Genomic DNA, 21,351 nt, shown 5'->3' with positions numbered 1-21,351 from the left:
TCATGCATGAAAGATAATACAGTGAGTTTCAAAATGGAAACCTAACTTACAGTTTTTACCCCTCTGAATCCTCGAGGCAAGGGAACTGTTCCAATAATGAACATGACAGTTGTGTCTCAGATGTTGTGCTGAAAGAGAAGAGTCTACCGAAAATACAACTTAAATCAAAGATGCAATATTTACACAACAATCACAGTCACAATTCCCGTCATTATTAGAATAATACTTTGGAGATAAATACACAATGCAGAGACCGAGGACGAGAGGTCAGTACAGTACCAACGATCAAGGGAAATAGTGTATTTTCTGTAATAGGGGATTAATGCAGAGACCGAGGACGAGAGGTCAGTACAGTACCAACGATCAAGGGAAATAGTGTATTTTCTGTAATGGGGGATTAATGCAGAGACCAAGGACGAGAGGTCAGTACAGTACCAACGATCAAGGGAAATAGTGTATTTTCTGTAATGGGGGATTAATGCAGAAACCGAGGACGAGAGGTCAGTACAGTACCAACGATCAAGGGAAATAGTGTATTTTCTGTAATGGGGGATTAATGCAGAGACATGGCAGGAATTTGTCTATATATTGACTCTGAAATAGGATACTTGTTGTTTGGACGTTGGCCCAGTTTTATTGCAAGTTATTCTAATTGGTCAACCACAGGGCTGGGTTGTAAACTACATCCTGTTCCTTTGTTCACTGGAGAGAATCACAGGAGAGAATCACTGGAGAGAATCACAGGAGAGAATCACAGGAGAGAATCACAGGAGAGAATCACAGGAGAGAATCACTGGAGAGAATCACTGGAGAGAATCACAGGAGAGAATCACTGGAGAGAATCACTGGAGAGAATCACTGGAGAGAATCACTGGAGAGAATCACTGGAGAGAATCACTGGAGAGAATCACTGGAGAGAATCACTGGAGAGAATCACTGGAGAGAATCACTGGAGAGAATCACAGGAGAGAATCACAGGAGAGAATCACAGGAGGGAGTTCACCGGAGAGAATCACTGGAGAGAATCACTGGAGAGAATCACTGGAGAGAATCACTGGAGAGAATCACAGGAGAGAATCACAGGAGAGAATCACTGGAGAGAATGACAGGAGAGAATCACAGGAGAGAATCACTGGAGAGCACCACTGAGGACAGGAAGATGGCATGTACTTCCAATCATGATTTGTCCTATTTGAATAAACCTATTTTCCTCCCCTGATTTGCTTTGAGGTCTGTATTATTAAAGAATAACACGAACTGCTAACATTTGGTGCCGTGATCCGGATGAATTGATCTCAACAAAAACAAGAAAAACGTATCAACTTTGTGTTGATCCAGAAAAAAGAGAGAATACTGAGCGCAACCCACTTTGGGGAGTCAACTCTTAATCTCCTGATTAATGGCATAAGTGCAGGGTGAGTCTACTTTAAAATAACCAAATCAGGTTAAAATTAGTGTGTGCAATGAGTGATATGTATCCGTTATGTACAAGGGGTCGAGTCCCATTACAGACTTCCTTTGTTCTCTATGAAAAGGTTTGAGGCCTTTGTCTTTGTTCTCTATTATAGGGGTTCAAGTCCTCTATTAAAAGGTTAGAGTCTTTTCTTAACTGGTGAAACCTTCTTGTCGCGTAGAAGTGAGTTGCTCGTTGAGAAGCAATTTTTACAGGTGTGGTTAATGTAGGCCTTCAAGAAGCTTTTTGAAGTGAACACACATTTTTATGGGTAGCCAAGCCCTACAGAAACATGTTGGGTTCTAGAAGATTGAGTCCTTAAAAGGGCTTACATTTTGGGGTTAACTAAATATATAAACATAGAGATATATATATTATACAGCTTTTGAAGTTAATATAATGTCATTGTAAAGTGAGAAAACCACTTACTGTCTTGTGATATGAAGAACCATTTCAAAGTAGAGAAGTGTAGGCAAGAGATAATAAAGAAATATTCCTTCATTGTTGACAAAGATGGAATATTAAATCTGTCTGATACACAAAAAGCTTGGGGGAAAATTCAGAGGATGTCTAAATGTCTGACAAAAACAAGATGGTCTTTAACTGCTTTAGCCAAAGTAAGAAAATGGGATGAGAAATGATTTCTGGACAATCATGACAGGACATTGAAGAGAGATACAGATAGTTTGAAAGCTCTTGGTGAACAGATCAAAACCTTGACAGAAGAAATTCAACAATTACAGACAAGGGGGGCAAAAACAAACTTGACCCCCATATCCGGATCATTTGTTCCCTCAATCTATCCTCAGGCTGAGTTGTGGAAGGCAGATCAGGTTTCAAGCATCTGGTCAGCACTTTGAATCAACAGATACTGACAGCGGTGACTAGCGGATGGTAATAGAGGGGAGGTACGTGAGGCAACGTTGGCTCCCTCTGCTGGGGATGCAGGAGCTGGGCACCCCGACTCGGACAGTTCCAAGTGGAGGTAATTAGAGGAAAGGGCCAACCAGCCGTGGAGGCCAAATAAAAGGAGCACGATGGCACACCGTGAAGGAGAAGGGGGGGGGAGACCGACACCAAGCAAAAGAGAGAAGACGGACCGAGCTAAACCTAAGTGATTTCTTTGATATATTTATTTACTGTCTGAGTAAAGTTGTTTTTGCGGACTAAAGCCTCCCTGTCTCTGTGTCAATCTCTGCACGCTCAACCCAACACCCCACGGTTTACCACAATGTTTTCCTTAAGGGTCTGACCAATGCAACCACCAATTGGAGAGGGAACCAAATGTGTTCAAAAACCGAAAGAATCGTTTGTTGAATTTGAAGAAAGGTTCAGAGCAGAGGTGGTTCGACACAGTGGCTTACCTGACTTTGTTTTAAATCTATATCTTATTGTAACAGCAAGTACAATCTGCCCTTTGTGTTTTATAGAAATGGAAGGTGTTTAATGTGAATGATGTTTACTGCTAATGTTTTTTTATGTCTTTTTTCCTGTTTTTATTGTTTTCTAAGAAGACATTTGAAGTATATTTCTTTTTAAATATGGTCTGGAGGAGTGTAAGAACATTTTGGAGATAAATACACAACACAGAGACCAAGGACGAGAGGTCAGTACAGAACCAACGATCAAGGGAAATAGTGTATTTTCTGTAATAGGGGATTAATGCAGAGACCGAGGACGAGAGGTCAGTACAGAACCAACGATCAAGGGAAATAGTGTATTTTCTGTAATCAGGGATTAATGCAGAGACCGAGGACGAGAGGTCAGTACAGTACCAACGATCAAGGGAAATAGTGTATTTTCTGTAATGGGGGATTAATGCAGAGACCAAGGACGAGAGGTCAGTACAGTACCAACGATCAAGGGAAATAGTGTATTTTCTGTAATGGGGGATTAATGCAGAGACCGAGGACGAGAGGTCAGTACAGTACCAACGATCAAGGGAAATAGTGTATTTTCTGTAATGGGGATTAATGCAGAGACATGGCAGGAATTTGTCTATATATTGACTCTGAAATAGGATACTTGTTGTTTGGACGTTGGCCCAGTTTTATTGCAAGTTATTCTAATTGGTCAACCACAGGGCTGGGTTGTAAACTACATCCTGTTCCTTTGTTCACTGGAGAGAATCACAGGAGAGAATCACTGGAGAGAATCACAGGAGAGAATCACAGGAGAGAATCACAGGAGAGAATCACTGGAGAGAATCACTGGAGAGAATCACTGGAGAGAATCACAGGAGAGAATCACTGGAGAGAATCACTGGAGAGAATCACTGGAGAGAATCACTGGAGAGAATCACTGGAGAGAATCACTGGAGAGAATCACTGGAGAGAATCACAGAGAATCACAGGAGAGAATCACAGGAGAGAATCACAGGAGAGAATCACTGAGGAGGATTCACTGGAGAGAATCACTGGAGAGAATCACTGGAGAGAATCACTGGAGAGAATCACAGGAGAGAATCACTGGAGAGAATCACAGGAGAGAATCACAGGAGAGAATCACTGGAGAGCACCACTGAGGACAGGGGAGAATGGTCATCTACTCCAATCATGATTTGTCCTATTTGAATAAACCTATTTTCCTCCCCCTGATTTGCTTTGAGGTCTGTATTATTAAAGAATAACACGAACTGCTAACATTTGGTGCCGTGATCCGGATGAATTGATCTCAACAAAAACAAGAAAAACGTATCAACTTTGTGTTGATCCAGAAAAAAGAGAGAATACTGAGCGCAACCCACTCTGGGGAGTAAACTCTTAATCTCCTGATTAATGGCATAAGTGCAGGGTGAGTCTATTTTAAAATAACCAAATCAGGTTAAAATTAGTGTGTGCAATGAGTGATATGTATCCGTTATGTACAAGGGGTCGAGTTCCATTACAGACTTCCTTTGTTCTCTATGAAAAGGTTTGAGGCCTTTGTCTTTGTTCTCTCTATAGGGGTTCAAGTCCTCTATTAAAAGGTTAGAGTCTTTTCTTAACTGGTGAAACCTATTCAAAAAGTTGGTTTGCTCGTTGAGAAGCAATTTTTACAGGTGTGGTTAATGTAGGCCTTCAAGAAGCTTTTTGAAGTGAACACACATTTTTATGGGTAGCCAAGCCCTACAGAAACATGTTGGGTTCTAGAAGAGATTTGAGTCCTTAAAAGGGCTTACATTTTGGGGTTAACTAAATATATAAACATAGAGATATATATACTACACAGCTTTTGAAGTTAATATAATGTCATTGTAAAGTGAGAAAACCACTTACTGTCTTGTGATATGAAGAACCATTTCAAAGTAGAGAAGTGTAGGCAAGAGATAATAAAGAAATATTCCTTCATTGTTGACAAAGATGGAATATTAAATCTGTCTGATACACAAAAGAAAAAGCTTGGGGGAAAATTCAGAGGATGTCTAAATGTCTGACAAAAACAAGATGGTCTTTAACTGTTTTAGCCAAAGTAAGAAAATGGGATGAGAAATGATTTCTGGACAATCATGACAGGACATTGAAGAGAGATACAGATAGTTTGAAAGCTCTTGGTGAACAGATCAAAACCTTGACAGAAGAAATTCAACAATTACAGACAAGGGGGGCAAAAACAAACTTGACCCCCATCTGCGGATCATTTGTTCCCCTCAATCTATCCCCAGGCTGAGTTGTGGAAGGCAGATCAGGTTTCAAGCATCTGGTCAGCACTTTTGAATCAACAGATACTGACAGCGGTGACTGACGGATGGTAATAGAGGGGAGGTACGTGAGGCAACATTCTGGCTCCCTCTGCTGGGGATACAGGAGCTGGGCACCCCGACTCGGACAGTTCCAAGTGGAGGTAATTAGAGGAAAGGGCCAACCAGCCGTGGAGGCCAAATAAAAGGAGGCACGATGGCACACCGTGAAGGAGAAGGGGGGGGAAACAAACACCAAGCAAAGAGAGAAGACGGACCGAGCTAAACCTAAGTGATTTCTTTGATATATTTATTTACTGTCTGAGTAAAGTTGTTTTCCGGACTAAAGCCTCCCTGTCTCTGTGTCAATCTCTGCACGCTCAACCCAACACCCCACGGTTTACCACAATGTTTTCCTTTAAGGGTCTGACCAATGCAACCACCAATTGGAGAGGGAACCAAATGTGTTCAAAAACCGAAAGAATCGTTTTGTTGAATTTGAAGAAAGGTTTAGAGCAGGAGGTAGTTCGACACAGTGGCTTACCTGACTTTGTTTAAAATATATCTTTATTGTAACAGCAAGTACAATATGCCCTTTGTGTTTTATAGAAATGGAAGGTGTTTAATGTGAATGATGTTTACTGCTAATGTTTTTTTATGTCTTTTTTCCTGTTTTTATTGTTTTCTAAGAAGACATTTGAAGTATATTTCTTTTTAAATATGGTCTGGAGGAGTGTAAGAACATTTTGGAGATAAATACACAACACAGAGACCAAGGACGAGAGGTCAGTACAGAACCAACGATCAAGGGAAATAGTGTATTTTCTGTAATAGGGGATTAATTAGAGACCGAGGACGAGAGGTCAGTACAGAACCAACGATCAAGGGAAATAGTGTATTTTCTGTAATAGGGGATTAATGCAGAGACCGAGGACGAGAGGTCAGTACAGAACCGACGATCAAGGGAAATAGTGTATTTTCTGTAATAGGGGATTAATGCAGAGACCAAGGACGAGAGGTCAGTACAGTACCAACGATAAGAAATGGAAATAGTGTATTTTCTGTAATGGGGGATTAATACAGAGACCGAGGACGAGAGGTCAGTACAGTACCAACGATCAAGGGAAATAGTGTATTTTCTGTAATGGGGGATTAATGCAGAGACCGAGGACGAGGTGGGTACCAGAACCAACGATCAAGGGAAATAGTGTATTTTCTGTAATAGGGGATTAATGCAGAGACTGAGGACGAGAGGTCAGTACAGTACCAACGATCAAGGGAAATAGTGTATTTTCTGTAATGGGGATTAATGCAGAGACCGAGAGCGAGGTCAGTACAGTACCAACGATCAAGGGAAATAGTGTATTTTCTGTAATCAGGGGATTAATGCAGAGACCAAGAGCGAGGTCAGTACAGTACCACCGATCAAGGGAAATAGTGTATTTTCTGTAATGGGGGATTAATGCAGAGACAGAGAGCGAGAGGTCAGGTCCAACCAACGATCAAGGGAAATAGTGTATTTTCTGTAATGGGGGATTAATGCAGAGACCGAGCGAGAGGTCAGTACAGTACCAACGATCAAGGGAAATAGTGTATTTTCTGTAATAGGGGATTAATGCAGAGACCAAGGACGAGAGGTCAGTACAGAACCAACGATCAAGGGAAAGTGTATTTTCTGTAATGGGGGATTAATGCGGAGACAAGGCAGGAATCTGTCTATATATTGAGTCTGAAATAGGATACTTGTTGTTTGGCCGTTGGCCCAGTTTTATTGCAAATTATTCTAATTGGTCAACCACCAGTATAGGGTTATAAACTAAATCCTGTCCCTTCGTTCACTGGTGAGAATCACAGGAGAGAGAATCACTGGAGAGAATCACAGAGAATCACTGGAGAGAATCACAGGAGAGAATCACTGAGGGTGAGGAAGAGAATTCACAGGAGAGAATCACAGGAGTTAGCGAGAATCACAGGAGAGCACCAATGAAGACAGGGGAGAATGACCATCTACTTCCAAACATGATTTGTCCTATTTTAATAAACCTATTTTCTTCCCCCTGATTTGCATTGGGGTCTGTGTTACTAAAGAACATCAACTGCTAACATTAGTACCATTAATGTTGTAACTACTGCAGAACACACGTTTCTCCAAACCTCTGGATGTGGTGTGAAATCAACACCCTGACCATAGATGATGTCTGCTGATTGAGATGCATAGGTAGCCTAGCAGTTAAGACCATTGGGCCAGTAACCGAAATGTCTATTCATTTAAACTCCCAAGCCGACTAGGTGAAAAATCTGTTGATGTGCCCTTGAGCAAGACACAACCCTAATTGTGCCTGTAAGTCACTCTGGATAACAATGTTTGGGCACTGCATCTCAGTGCTAGAGACGTCACTGCAGACCCTGGTTCGATTCCACGCTGTATCACAACTGGCCGTGATTGGGAGTCCCATAGTGAGGTGCACAATTAGCCCAGCGTTGTCCGGGTTAGGGTTTGGCTGAGGTAGGCCGTCATCTCAGATAAGAATTTGTTCTTAACTGACTTGTCAAGTTAAATAAAGGTTAAATAGTCTGCTAAAATGTAATGCGAAGCCCTGCATGAGGCTGGCCACAACAGACCTTTGCCCTCCGGTGTTTGTCTATGTTCAAAACAGTGCCAGTTGAGTCTTACACTTGATCTGCAGCCAATAAGAGAACTTGTGAATTATGCCACAACAGATGCAGAGCCTTAAAGAAGAATATAAAGACGTAATCAGTCACTGTTTTCATATAGTCAAACTGTGTGATAGATAATACATACAACCTGCAACAGCCCTCCTGACAGCATAAGGAAGTAACTGGAAGCCATGTTGAGATGGTGTACTGCACTTAGATGTGTGAAGAGATCTTTACAGTTATCGACAACTTTTTCTTTCTAAAATAAACCCCATCCTTATCTACCATGCATTCACTGTTAACCAATCTTTGTGATGCAGGGCTCTACAGTGTGACCATTTTACTCCCATACTGTATGTGTCAAAACAATAGATGTGAAAAACTGAAAAAAAAAGTCAAGTATTAGCAGGTGTGAGTTGTGCTTTGCATCAACAAATTGCTGTCATAGTTATTTTCAAAGTATTTAGTTTTCTGCATTGTTGCATAGAGGTAGCTAATACACACAAACTTTTTTGAGTCCCAAAAAGCCCACCTCAAGCAGCAACAGTACTTGGCGGGGGCTGTGCAAAGTGAGTGAAGTGCTGAAATATTTTTTACAAGCACACAGGCACAAAAGTTGGTCTAACTTAACCACAAGTCTACTAAAGTGTGACTGTACTTGTGTTCCTTGGCTATTTGCATAATTTTGTTCACACACTAGTGTTTTTCAATGTTAGTTTAAGCTTGCTCAACTGCTAGCGAATAGACACGTCAGAGAATCTGATCTCTCACAGACAGACGTGTGAGTGCGAGTCCACCAGAGGATTTGAGAAAGTTTTTATTCAACAAGTGTTTTTATGATAAGAAATGACTAACAGTTGACGAATAAAACATTTTATTCAACAAGTGTTTGTCATTTATTATGATAAAATCACTCTTCCTGGGAATCTTCCATTGTGCTCCTAAATGTATTTAGGACAACATGTGCTCCTTGTAAAACATGTCAGCGTAGAGCTCTGTGACGAGGTCACTTTTTGGGAAACAGCGATGGTGGATCGATCTAGCATAATGAAAACTAGTGGAAACCCTTCTCTCAGGCCAAACGTGCTGGTCATCAAGTTATCGTGTGAGGTAGTGGCCGTTGTTGCCATGAGAAAAGGGTAACCAGTGGAACACAAACAACATTGTAAATGCAACCTATATGTCACGTTCTGACCTTTATTTTCCTTTGTTTTATCTTCATTTAGTATGGTCAGGGCGTGAGTTGGGGTGGGCAGTCTATGTTTTGTGTTTTTATGTTAGGTTTCTGTTTCGGCCTAGTATTAGTTTATCAATCAGAGGCAGGTGTCGTTAGTTGTCTCTGATTGAGAATCATACTTAGGTAGCCTGGGTTTCACTGTTGGTTTATTTCCGTGTCTGTGTTTGTTGACACGGTACTGTTTTGATTCTGGTATTTCACGTATTCGTTTATTGTTTCTTGTATTTCATTAGTGTTTGAGTTTCTGTTTTTAAAATAAACTATATGAACACGTACCACGCCGCATCTTGGTCCGATCCTTACTCCTCTTCAGGAGAAAAATAAATCTACCGTTACACTATACTTATCTGTTTATTTATTCTCGCTTTCATATTTCAACTATTTGCTAATTCTGTCTATTCAATTTGCTCTTGCAATGTAAACATATGTTTCCCACACCAATAAAGCCCTTTGAATTCCATGTCATTGAATAGTGGGGCAGCTAGGGGAAAAAAAAGTTTTTTTTTTGTTGCATGTTAGGCACAAATGTAGATTTGACAGCTAAGCAGCCCCTGTGGAGCAGGGCAGAATATACACTTGAATAAAGGAGGTCAGGTCCAAGCCACTAGTACATTAGCTTGGTTAGTTCCAGGGCTTTTAATGAAGTACCTTGTCCTGATAACACTCTTCTTCAAAGGGTGTATATTGTCTGTTGCTGTGTTTGGAAGCACTGACCCAATAATTATTATTTTGAATGATGAGGTTGGAGGTCCCTTAGAGTCCAGGAAGTGATAAGGAACAACCTCATAGGAGCTTAACTGCCATAGTGGACAGTTTGATTCTACAAGTGGACGGAACACTAGTCTGTTCACAGGGCCTTGCCCCCACTCTAGTTGCTTAATGCTGTGGTGGCTCCAAGCAGAGACGGTCTCATTTTTACTGTCTTAGGTACGGCTTGGCTGGGAATCGAAATAAGAACTTTCCACTCTCATGGCAAACACTCTCACCAAAAATGACAGCCACTGAGTTGGATATATATATCATCTACATGGCCTTTAATTTGCAGAACATATTCAGCTGAAATTAGAAAAACTAGTGTGTCATACTTTGTTCATGTGTCACATATACTCCCTCTCCGGCCTCTAGGTCACCAGGCTGCTCAAAATCCTGCACACCTGTCACCATCGTCAAGCACACCTGTGCCTCATGACAATCACCAGCTTGATTATCTTCCCTGTATCTGTCCCTCCCCTTGGTTCTTTCCTCAGGTGTTATTGACTCTGTTTCATGTCGGTGTGTTGTTTGTGTTTATTTATTTATTAAAACACTCACTCACTCCCTGTACTTGCTTCCTGACTCTCGGTGCACTCGTTACATCATTTTTATTTATTTTTATTTATTACCTTTATTTAACCAGGTAGGCAAGTTGAGAACAAGTTCTCATTTACAATTGCGACCTGGCCAAGATAAAGCAAAGCAGTTCGACAGATACAACAACACAGAGTTACACATGGAGTAAAACAAACATACAGTCAATAATAAAGTATAAACAAGTCTATATACAATGTGAGCAAATGAGGTAGAAGGGAGGTAAAGGCAAAAAAGGCCTTGGTGGCAAGGTAAATACAATATAGCAAGTAAAACACTGGAATGGTAGTTTTGCAATGGAAGAATGTGCAAAGTAGAAATAAAAATAATGGGGTGCAAAGGAGCAAAATAAATAAATAAATTAAATACAGTTGGGAAAGAGGTAGTTGATAGGGCTAAATTATAGGTGGGCTATGTACAGGTGCAGTAATCTGTGAGCTGTTCTGACAGTTGGTGCTTAAAGCTAGTGAGGGAGATAAGTGTTTCCAGTTTCAGAGATTTTTGTAGTTCGTTCCAGTCATTGGCAGCAGAGAACTGGAAAGAGAGGCGGCCAAAGAAAGAATTGGTTTTGGGGGTGACTAGAGAGAGATATACCTGCTGGAGCGTGTGCTACAGTGGGGAGATGCTATGGTGACCAGCGAGCTGAGATAAGGGGGGACTTTACCTAGCAGGGTCTTGTAGATGACATGGAGCCAGTGGGTTTGGCGACGAGTATGAAGCGAGGGCCAGCCAACGAGAGCGTACAGGTCGCAATGGTGGGTAGTATATGGGGCTTTGGTGACAAAATGGATTGCACTGTGATAGACTGCATCCAATTTGTTGAGTAGGGTATTGGAGGCTATTTTGTAAATTACATCGCCACAGTTGAGGATTGGTAGGATGGTCAGTTTTACAAGGGTATGTTTGGCAGCATGAGTGAAGGATGCTTTGTTGCGAAATAGGAAGCCAATTCTAGATTTAACTTTGGATTGGAGATGTTTGATATGGGTCTGGAAGGAGAGTTTACAGTCTAACCAGACACCTAAGTATTTGTAGTTGTCCACGTATTCTAAGTCAGAGCCGTCCAGAGTAGTGACGTTGGGCAGGCGGGTAGGTGCAGGTAGCGATCGGTTGAAGAGCATGCATTTAGTTTTACTTGTATTTAAGAGCAATTGGAGGCCACGGAAGGAGAGTTGTATGGCATTGAAGCTTGCCTGGAGGGTTGTTATCACAGTGTCCAAGGGCCGGAAGTATACAGAATGGTGTCGTCTGCGTAGAGGTGGATCAGAGACTCACCAGCAGCAAGAGCGACCTCATTGATGTATACAGAGAAGAGTCGGTCCAAGAATTGAACCCTGTGGCACCCCCATAGAGACTGCCAGAGGTCCGGACAACAGACCTCCGATTTGACACACTGAACTCTATCAGAGAAGTAGTTGGTGAACCAGGCGAGGCAATCATTTGAGAAACCAAGGCTGTTGAGTCTGCCGATGAGGATGGTGATTGAGCAAGTTCAAAACCTTGGCCAGATCAATGAATATGGCTGCACAGTAATGTTTCTTATCGATGGCGGTTAAGATATCGTTAGGACCTTGAGCGTGGCTGAGGTGCACCCATGACCAGCTCTGAAACCAGATTGCATAGCAGAGAAGGTATGGTGAGATTCAAAATGGTCGGTAATCTGTTTGTTGACTTGGCTTTCGAAGACCTTAGAAAGGCATGGTAGGATAGATATAGGTCTGTAACAGTTTGGGTCAAGAGTGTCCCCCCTTGAAGAGGGGGATGACCGCAGCTGCTTTCCAATCTTAGGGAATCTAGACACGAAGAGAGGTTGAACAGGCTAGTAATAGGGGTGGCAACAATTCAGCAGATAATTTTTACAAAGAAAAGGTACAAGATTCTCTAGCCCGGCTGATTTGTAGGGGTCCAGATTTTGCAGCTCTTTCAGAACATCAGCTGAATGGATTTGGAGAAGGAGAAATGGGGAAGGCTGAGAGTTGTTTGTGTGTGTGGGTGGTGCAGTGGTGTGTGGGGTGCAGGTAGCAGGTGGAAAGCATGGCCACATAAAATGCTTCTGAAATTTTCAGATTGGTGGGTACGGTTGGTGGTAATTCCTGTCTTTACAGTGCAGTGGGCAGCTGGGAGGTGTCTCTTCTCCATGAGACTTACAGTGTCCAGAACTTTTTTGAGTTAGTGTTGCAAGAAGCAAATTTCTGCTTGAAAAAGCTAGCCTTGGCTTTTCTAACTGCCTGTGTATAATGGTTTCTAGCTTCCCCTGAACAGCTGCATATCACGGGGGCTGTTCGATGCTAATGCAGAACGCCATAGGATGTTTTTGTGTTGGTTAAGGGCAGTCAGGTCTGGGGAGAACCAAGGGCTATATCTGTTCCTGGTTCTAAATTTCTTGAATGGGGCATGTTTATTTAAGATGGTTAGGAAGGCATTTAAAAAAAAAATATCCAGGCATCCTCTCTGACGGGATGAGGTCAATATCCTTCCAGGATACCCCGGCCAGGTCGATTAGAAAGGCCTGCTCGCTGAAGTGTTTCAGGGAGCGTTTTACAGTGATGAGAGGAGGTCGTTTGACCGCTGACCCATTACGGATGCAGGCAATGAGGCAGTGATCGCTGAGATCTTGGTTGAAGACAGCAGAGGTGTATTTAGAGGGGAAGTTGGTTAGGATGATATCTATGAGGGTGCCCATGTTTAAGGCTTTGGGGAGGTACCTGGTAGGTTCATTGATCATTTGTGTGAGATTGAGGGGCATAGAGTTTAGATTGTAGGATGGCTGGGGTGTTAAGCATGTTCCAGTTTAGGTCGCCTAGCAGCACGAGCTCTGAAGATAGATGGGGGGCAATCAGTTCACATATGGTGTCCAGAGCACAGCTGGGGGCAGAGGGTGGTCTATAGCAGGCGGCAACGGTGAGAGACTTGTTTTTAGAGAGGTGGATTTTTAAAAGTAGAAGTTCAAATTGTTTGGGTACAGACCTGGATAGTAGGACAGAACTCTGCAGGCTATCTTTGCAGTAGATTGCAACACCGCCCCCTTTGGCAGTTCTATCTTGTCTGAAAATGTTGTAGTTTGGAATTAAAATGTCTGAATTTTTGGTGGTCTTCCTAAGCCAGGATTCAGACACAGCTAGAACATCCGGGTTGGCAGAGTGTGCTAAAGCAGTGAATAGAACAAACTTAGGGAGGAGGCTTCTAATGTTAACATGCATGAAACCAAGGCTATTGCGGTTACAGAAGTCGTCGAAAGAGAGCGCCTGGGGAATAGGAGTGGAGCTAGGCACTGCAGGGCCTGGATTCACCTCTACATCGCCAGAGGAACATAGGAGGAGTAGAATAAGGGTGCGACTAAAAGCAATAAGAATTGGTCGTCTAGAACGTCTGGAACAGAGAGTAAAAGGAGGTTTCTGGGGGCGATAAAATAGCATCAAGGTATAATGTACAGACAAATGTAAGGTAGGATGTGAATACAGTGGAGGTAAACCTAGGTATTGAGTGATGAAGAGAGAGATATTGTCTCTAGAAACATCATTGAAACCAGGAGATGTCATTGCATGTGTGGGTGGTGGAACTAATAGGTTGGATAGGCAGGACTAGAGGCTCTACAGTGAAATAAGCCAATAAACACTAACCAGAACAGCAATGGACAAGACATATTGACATTAAGGAGAGGCATGCTTAGTCGAGTGATCAAAAGGGTCCAGTGAGTGGAGAGGTTGGTTGAGGGTCACGGCGATTTAGACAGCTAGCCAGGCCAACCGGTAGCAAGCTTCTTTGTGTTAGCCACCTCTTGCGTTCGGTCAGTAGACTAGTGGGGTTCCGTGAGGTAGAGGGGATTAATCCAAATCACACAACAACAACAAAAATAAGAACAATAGATATAGTTATAGAGGCCCGAGAAGAAAACATAATAATAATAAAAATAAATAAATTGTCCGATTGTCTATTCAGATAGCAGCCGGTAAGACAGCTAACGGTTAGCGGGCCGCAGATGGGCGTTCAGGTAACGTCGCGACAGAGGAGCCAGCCGGATCTCCTTCAGGTAGATAACGTCGGCAGTCCAGTTGTGAAGGCCCAGTGGGGCTCCGCGTAGGCAGTGAAACGGGTCCGGATAGGTGACTGCAGCCCAGGAGTGAATGATGGAACTAGGAGTGATTGACGGAGCTGGCTAGCACCGGAACAATCGATGTTTGCTCCGGAATCGACGAAAGCCGACTGTCACACGGATAGCAGCTAGCTAGCTGTGAGATCCGGGTATGAATGTCCAGAGAGCAGTTGAAATCCAGGGACATGGAGAGAAAAATTAGTACGGTATGTAGCCGTTCCGAGCCGCGCTGCGCCGTACAAAACTGGCGATAGATTTTCGAGCTAAAGGATAGCTGATGACCACAAACCGTGGTTAGCTGAATACTAACGATTTGCCAGTAAAGAAGCTAACTAGCTCTTGAATTCCTTCTGGATTAGCTTCTGGGCTAGCTCCTGGCTAGCTTCTGGCTAGTTTCTGGCTAGCTTCTTGGAGTTTCTGGCTAGCTTCTTGGAGGATTACAGATCTGAGCTAAATAATAATTTTTTATAAATATAAATTGGTGAGGCTGGTTGCAGGAGAGTGTTTAGAAGATGAGTTGATGGAAAATAAAAATAAAATGTATGTGAAAAAAGTTGTAAATATATATATATATACAGGACACGACAAGACGAGGACAAAAGACGTGTGAACTGCTATGCGATCTTGGAGAGAGTATGATGAAACAGCTTGAAAGTAAAATATATTGTGCCAAGCACAGTTCTGACAAACACAGCTTAAGATAGTTGTCCACAGCAATTGTGAACTATTCCAACTTAATGGCTGTGATATTTTCCATTGCAAAGTAGCTTTCGCAGCCATTTGTTTACATGCTCATGTTACTGGTAGTTGAACACCAGTGACAGACCTAAACAAATATTTAGAATATGGCCAAGGGTGGTTGTAAGTTGCAGGCAGGGCTACATACACTATAACATTTTAACTCACCTCTGCTACACTTATCCTAAAAAAAATTATAATAAATAAATAAATGTTTGGCCTAAATGACTGTTTCCCTCTATAATTGTAATATCCTGTGTTACTGTCAAACCTTTTGGTTTTCAGGAGAATGCAGGGCCAGAAATATGGGCATGAAGTGTATTCATTTTAAAAGGCAATTACTTTTTGTAGATTAAAGATTTGTAAAATAGTGGTACAGTCTGCAGCCTTTTGGTAAAATGGCTGACACGGCCCCCTGGGGCCAAAGCTGTGGGGGTTCCATATCTAAATCTTTTCAGGGTACCTACATTTCTTTCTGTGTCACATTTGGTGTGTTCATCTCAAAATAGGTCAACTGTAATTGTATTACTGTCTGTGGCCATTTCAAAAGATGACCACCACGCCCCTGGGATGTCCAGAAACCTACCTCTGTTCCAAATTGTACCTCTCTTCTGAATTGGAACATAATGGTAGGCCAACCGTTGGGGGCCATTTAAAAAAATGGCTGCCACACCCCTGCCCCTAGGATCAAAATCTGGAGTGGCTCTATATCTGAATCTTTTCAGGTGGGTAGGTAGCCTAGCGGTTAAGAGCGTTGGGCCAGTAACCAAAGGTTGATGGTTTGAATCCCAGAACAGACTATGTAGTTCTACTTGAAATCTCAAGATTTGACAGGAATCTATCTCTGTGCATAATGTAGCGCTTTTATCACAAAATGCATGATGGTTCCAGATTTTTCAGCTTAAAAGCTTGATGAGAAGATTCAGGGCCATGCACAGAGGTTTTTGGGTACATGTGCTCAAACCAAACATGGCACCTCAAAAATAACATTTCCTGCGACTGTGGTCACAGACTTGTTGAGAAAGTTTTACTAACAAAGGGGAAAGCAGCACAATCTTAACAATTCAAGGAGTAAAGTATTTTACGAAACTATTTTGAAACGGAATCAATTCTGCACTCATTAACAATAACCAACACAATTCCAGTCAAAATAGATGTAATAGATGTACTGTACTATATCGAACCTAACTCCAAATGTTGCCTGTCATTACAACCACAAAGGTATTTTCAAAACGCAAGATAGGCTACAGAAATAAACTGCATTTTACACCTGCATTTGGAGCAGAAAGTCATTCATGTTAGCAGCCAATAACAAGTAGGTATACATTATGTCACAACCCTGGAGTCCAAGCAAGCTAAATCATACACCCATACGGCCTGCTTGTAGCAGAGGTTTCAGGATCGGATGGAAAGCATGTTCTGTCTGCACCATCACGTTGGAGGGTGTTTTCTATGGTGTTTATTCTCTACAAGAGCAAGGTAATATTGATTATGAAGTATTTACTTCAGCATCACTCTGTAGCGTACATACAGTTCCATTTAGTGCATAGTAAGTAATGTCTAACTTGGCTCACTAGTACTAGATAGAATCACACTCAGAAACACATGACAGCAGCACCATCTATTGGCTTGGCGACATCTAGTAACATCTTCCTTTAGCCCACAAATGAAGATAACTCCTATTCGACTCATTGAACAGGAGTATGGGGTTAGACCTGTGCCAGTGAAAACATGACCCTGGTAAGAAAAACACAGAACTAACTGTGTCTCATTCAAGAACCTTCAGAAGCATCAACTTTAAAGTCAACAAGCAGACTACCCTCTTCCATCAGGCAGTGGGACTGCTTCCATATCAGCAGCCTGTTGTTCACCACCTGCTGGGTTGGCGGGTTCGTTCCATGGTCTTCAGTCATCCTCATCCGTGTTTGTTTGGTGATCGATCGGGGGGGGGGTCTTGTTCACCACCTGCTGGGTTGGCGGGTTCGTTCCATGGTCTTCAGTCATCCTCATCCGTGTTTGTTTGGTGGTCGATCGGGGGGGGGGGGGGGGGGGGGGGGTTGTTGTTCAGTCCGTCGGTTTCTGTTTCTGCTGTATTTTTCTACCATTCGCTAGTACTTCATATGACCGGTCACTGAGTTGATCAGTGCATATTATGCCCGGCGTCCATGTGCTGACTGAGTTGTTGGAGTGGAGAGAAACTCTTATTGTTTGTCCTTGGAGGATTTGGGGCATGTCACAGGCATGTGCTGAGTTGTTGGAGTGGAGAATAACTCTTATTGTTTGTTTCCTGGAGGATTTGGGGCATGTCACAGGCATGTGCTGACTGAGTTGTTGGAGTGGAGAATAACTCTTACTGTTTGTCCTTGGAGGATTTGGGGCATGTCACAGGCATGTGCTGACTGAGTTGTTGGAGTGGAGAATAACTCTTACTGTTTGTCCTTGGAGGATTTGGGGCATGTCACAGGCATGTGCTGACTGAGTTGTTGGAGTGGAGAATAACTCTTACTGTTTGTCCTTGGAGGATTTGGGGCATGTCAAAGGCATGTGGTGTTTTGCTGTCAGCCCTTGGGCTTGTTTTCTCAGAATTACATTTTGCACCACTTGGGGTTTGAGCAGTTCTGTTCATGGTGGGTAAGATCGTGTGTGTGTTCGTCTGGACATGAGTCACTGTACCGGAGAACTGTTAAGTTCCTCTGTTGGAACTATTCCTCCATGCCAGACACTGCTTTCTATGGGTCTTCACCATCCTATCGCAGCCTTTTAAGAGCGTTTACGATAGTCTCAACTGACGTTGGTCGATGTACCCATGTTCTGAATGGCTGTTATTTTCTCTGGGTCAGGGCGAAGGCCCTCTGTGGTTTCTTTTTGTTCAGCTTCAGGTTGACATCTCTTGCTCTCTGCAGGAGAGTTGTAATGTTTCTGGGATGTGCAGAGCACATTCTAGGTGAAGCTGGTTGAGAGAATGCCAAGAGTGTGCAAAACTGTCATCAAGGCAAAGGGTGGCTACTTTGAAAATATAAAATACATTTAATTTGTTTCTTACATGATTCCGTATGTGAAGCTCTTCTCTCCCTCGCCCTCCATTTGGCAAATCTGATCATAATTCAATCCTCCTGATTCCTGCTTTTACAAGCAAAAAGTTAAAGCAGGAAGAACCCGTGACAAGATCAATAAAAAAGTGGTCAGATGAAGCAGATGCTAAGCTACACGACTGTTTTGCAGCACAGACTGGAATATGTTCCGGGATTCCTCCAATGGATTTATGGCTGATGTAAGATGAAATGTTACTTTATTTGGCACTTAATAGGGTCATTTGTTTTACGTGAACTTGTTTTTTATGAAGTTAAACATGTGCATTTTATGACTGAATGTAAAAATGAAGTGAAATCAACGTTTTTTTCTTCTTTTCTGAGCTGGCACTTTCAAGGACCGGAAGCTTATAAGAAATCCCTATGTGCCCTCCGACGAACCATCAAACAGGCAAAGCGTCAATACAGCACTAAGATCAGTCTTACTACACCGGCTCTGACACTCGTCGGATGTGGCAGGGCCTATTAACCATTAAAGACTACAAAGGGAAGCACAGCTGAGAGCTGCCCAGTGACACGAGCCTACCGGATGAGCTAAACTACTTCTATGCTCGCTTCGAGACAAAAAAACATGGAAAACAGGCATGAGAGCACCAGCTGTACCGGAAGACTGTGTGATCACGCTCTCCACAGCCGATCTGTGTAAGACCTTTAGACAGGTCAACATTCACAAGGCCGCAGGGCCAGACGGATTACCAGGACGTGTACTGCGAGCATGCAATGACCAACTAGCAAGTGTGTTCACTGACATTTTCAACCTCTCCCTGTCCGAGTCTGTAATACCAACATGTTTTAAGCAGAACACCATAGTGCCTGTGACCAAGAACACTACGGGAACCTGCCTAAATGACTACCAACCCGTAGCACTCACATCTGTAGCCATGAAGTGCTTTGAAATGCTGGTCATGGCTGGCATCAAACACCATCATCACAGAAACCCTAGACCCACTCCAATTTGCATACCACCCCAAAAGATCCACAGATGATGCCATCTCTATTGCACTCCACACACTGCCCTTTCCCACCTGGACAAAAGGATCACCTATGTGAGAATGCTATTCATTGACTACAGCTCAGCGTTCAACACCATAGTGCCCTCAAAACTCATCAATAAGCAAAGAGGACCCCATTCCGCAACGCTAATCCTAGACACAGGTGCCCCTCAGGGGTAAGTGCTCAGTCACCTCCTTTACTCCCCTGTTCACACATGACTGGGGCCAGGCACGACTCCAACACCATCATTATGTTTGCACCGACAACAATGAGACAGCCTATAGGGAGGAGGTAGGAGACCTGGCCGTGTCGTGCCAGGACAACAACGTCTCCCTCAACGTGATCAAGACAAAGGAGATGATTGTGGACTACAGGAAAAAGAGACCGAGCACGCCCCCATTCTCATCAACGGGGCTACAGTGGCGCAGGTTGAGAGCTTCAAGTTCCTTGGTGTCCACATCACAACCAATTAACATGGTCCAAGCACACCATGACAGTCGTGAAGCGGGTACGACAAAACCTATTCCCCCTCAGGAGACTGAAAAGATTTGGCATGGGTTCTCAGATCCTCAAAAGGTTCTACAGTTGCACCATCAAGAGCATCCTGACTGTTTGCATCACTGTCTGGTTTGGTAACTGCTCGGCCTCTGACCGCAGGGCACTACAGAGGGTAGTGCAAACAGCCGAGTACATCACTGGAGCCAAGCTTCCTGCCATCCAGGACCTCTATACCAGCCGGTGTCAGAGGAAGGCCCTAAAAATTGTCAACGACTCCAGCCACCCTAGTCATAGACTGTTCTCTCTGCTACCATATGGCAAGCGGTACCGGAGTGCCAAGTCTAGGTCCAAGGGGCTTCTCAACAGCTTCTACCCCAAGCCATAAGACTCCTGAACATCTAGTCAAAAGTCTACCCAGACTATTCGCATTGCCCCCCTCCCCTCTCCACATCACTGCCACTCTCTGGTTTCATCTATGCATAGTCACTTTAATTAACTCTACCTACATGTACATACTACCTCAACTAACCGGTGCCCCCGCACATTGATTCTGTACCGGTACCCCCCTGTATATATTGTTATCTTGCTGCTCTTTAATTTCTTGTTACTTTTATCTCTTATTCTTATCCATAATTGTTTAACTACTCTGTCGGTTAGGGGCTCGTAACTAAGTATTTCACTGTAAGCTCTCAAACTGTGGTGTTCGGCGCATGTGACTAATAACATTTGATATTTCATAGTTTTGATGTCTCCACTATTATTCTACAATGTAGAAAATAGTAAAACATAAAGTAAAGCCCTGGAATGAGTAGGCGTGTCCAAACGTTTTACTGGTACTGTCCAACAACGGGACATTTTTTCGAGCACAATGGGACATGTGCTCTGCACAGAGAGTGTACCTGAGAAGATTAAATATTTACATATTTATTTTATATAACGACTGCCATGAGACTTGTAATGATGTCTGGAATGACTCAGTTTGGAAGATGTTAGGCAAATGACGTCATAGAATTGTCATATTTTGGTCATAATAAAGACGTCTCAAAAAAAAAGTCTTAAACTGGTCATATTTTTGATCATATGACGTTGCGACCAGAATATACTCAGAATAAGAAGTCAAAATTACGTTGTGTGCCAGTTGTGTTCACACAGCCTGCCCGTTGGGTTCACACAGCCTGTCCGTTGGGTTCACACAGCCTGCCCGTTGGGTTCACACAGCCTGCCCGTTGGGTTCACACAGCCTGTCTGTTGGGTTCACACAGCCTGCCCGTTGGGTTCACACAGCCTGCCAGTTGGGTTCACACAGCCTGCCCGTTGGGTTCACACAGCCTGTCCGTTGGGTTCACACAGCCTGTCTGTTGGGTTCACACAGCCTGCCCGTTGGGTTCACACAGCCTGTCTGTTGGGTTCACACAGCCTGTCTGTTGGGTTCACACAGCCTGTCCGCAGCTCTTACGACATGTTATTGGAATATTTGAGTAAAGTTACTTGTGTTACTCATCTCTGCTGTCCTGCGCCTGACTATATTGGTCCCATTGACTGGGTGTAGCTGGTCTGGGTGTAGCTGCACCAGCTTCACCCAGACCA

The 21,351-nt window shown here is 43.2% G+C and overlaps 1 protein-coding gene across 6 annotated transcripts in view; it reads right to left on the bottom strand.

The window, feature by feature from the left end:
- Window positions 1-21,351, bottom strand: part of LOC110524798 (receptor-type tyrosine-protein phosphatase C) — a 129,343-nt gene that overhangs the window by 70,015 nt on the left and 37,977 nt on the right. For 3 of the 6 annotated variants that reach the window (XM_090236251.1, XM_090236253.1, XM_090236249.1), the window contains one exon: window positions 51-128. The exons of the other annotated variants lie outside the window; for them this stretch is intronic. In XM_090236251.1, the coding sequence (XP_090092377.1) occupies window positions 56-128 (73 nt within the window). In that variant the 3' untranslated portion in view covers window positions 51-55. The remainder of the gene's footprint in view (window positions 1-50; window positions 129-21,351) is intronic. 6 annotated transcript variants of the gene reach the window in all.

Source organism: Oncorhynchus mykiss, chromosome 5, assembly GCF_057628025.1.
Source record: "Oncorhynchus mykiss isolate SJ-2025 chromosome 5, ASM5762802v1, whole genome shotgun sequence".
Lineage (NCBI taxonomy): Eukaryota > Metazoa > Chordata > Actinopteri > Salmoniformes > Salmonidae > Oncorhynchus > Oncorhynchus mykiss.
Note: the sequence above shows the minus strand (reverse complement) of the source record. Positions and strands in the feature narration are given on the sequence as shown.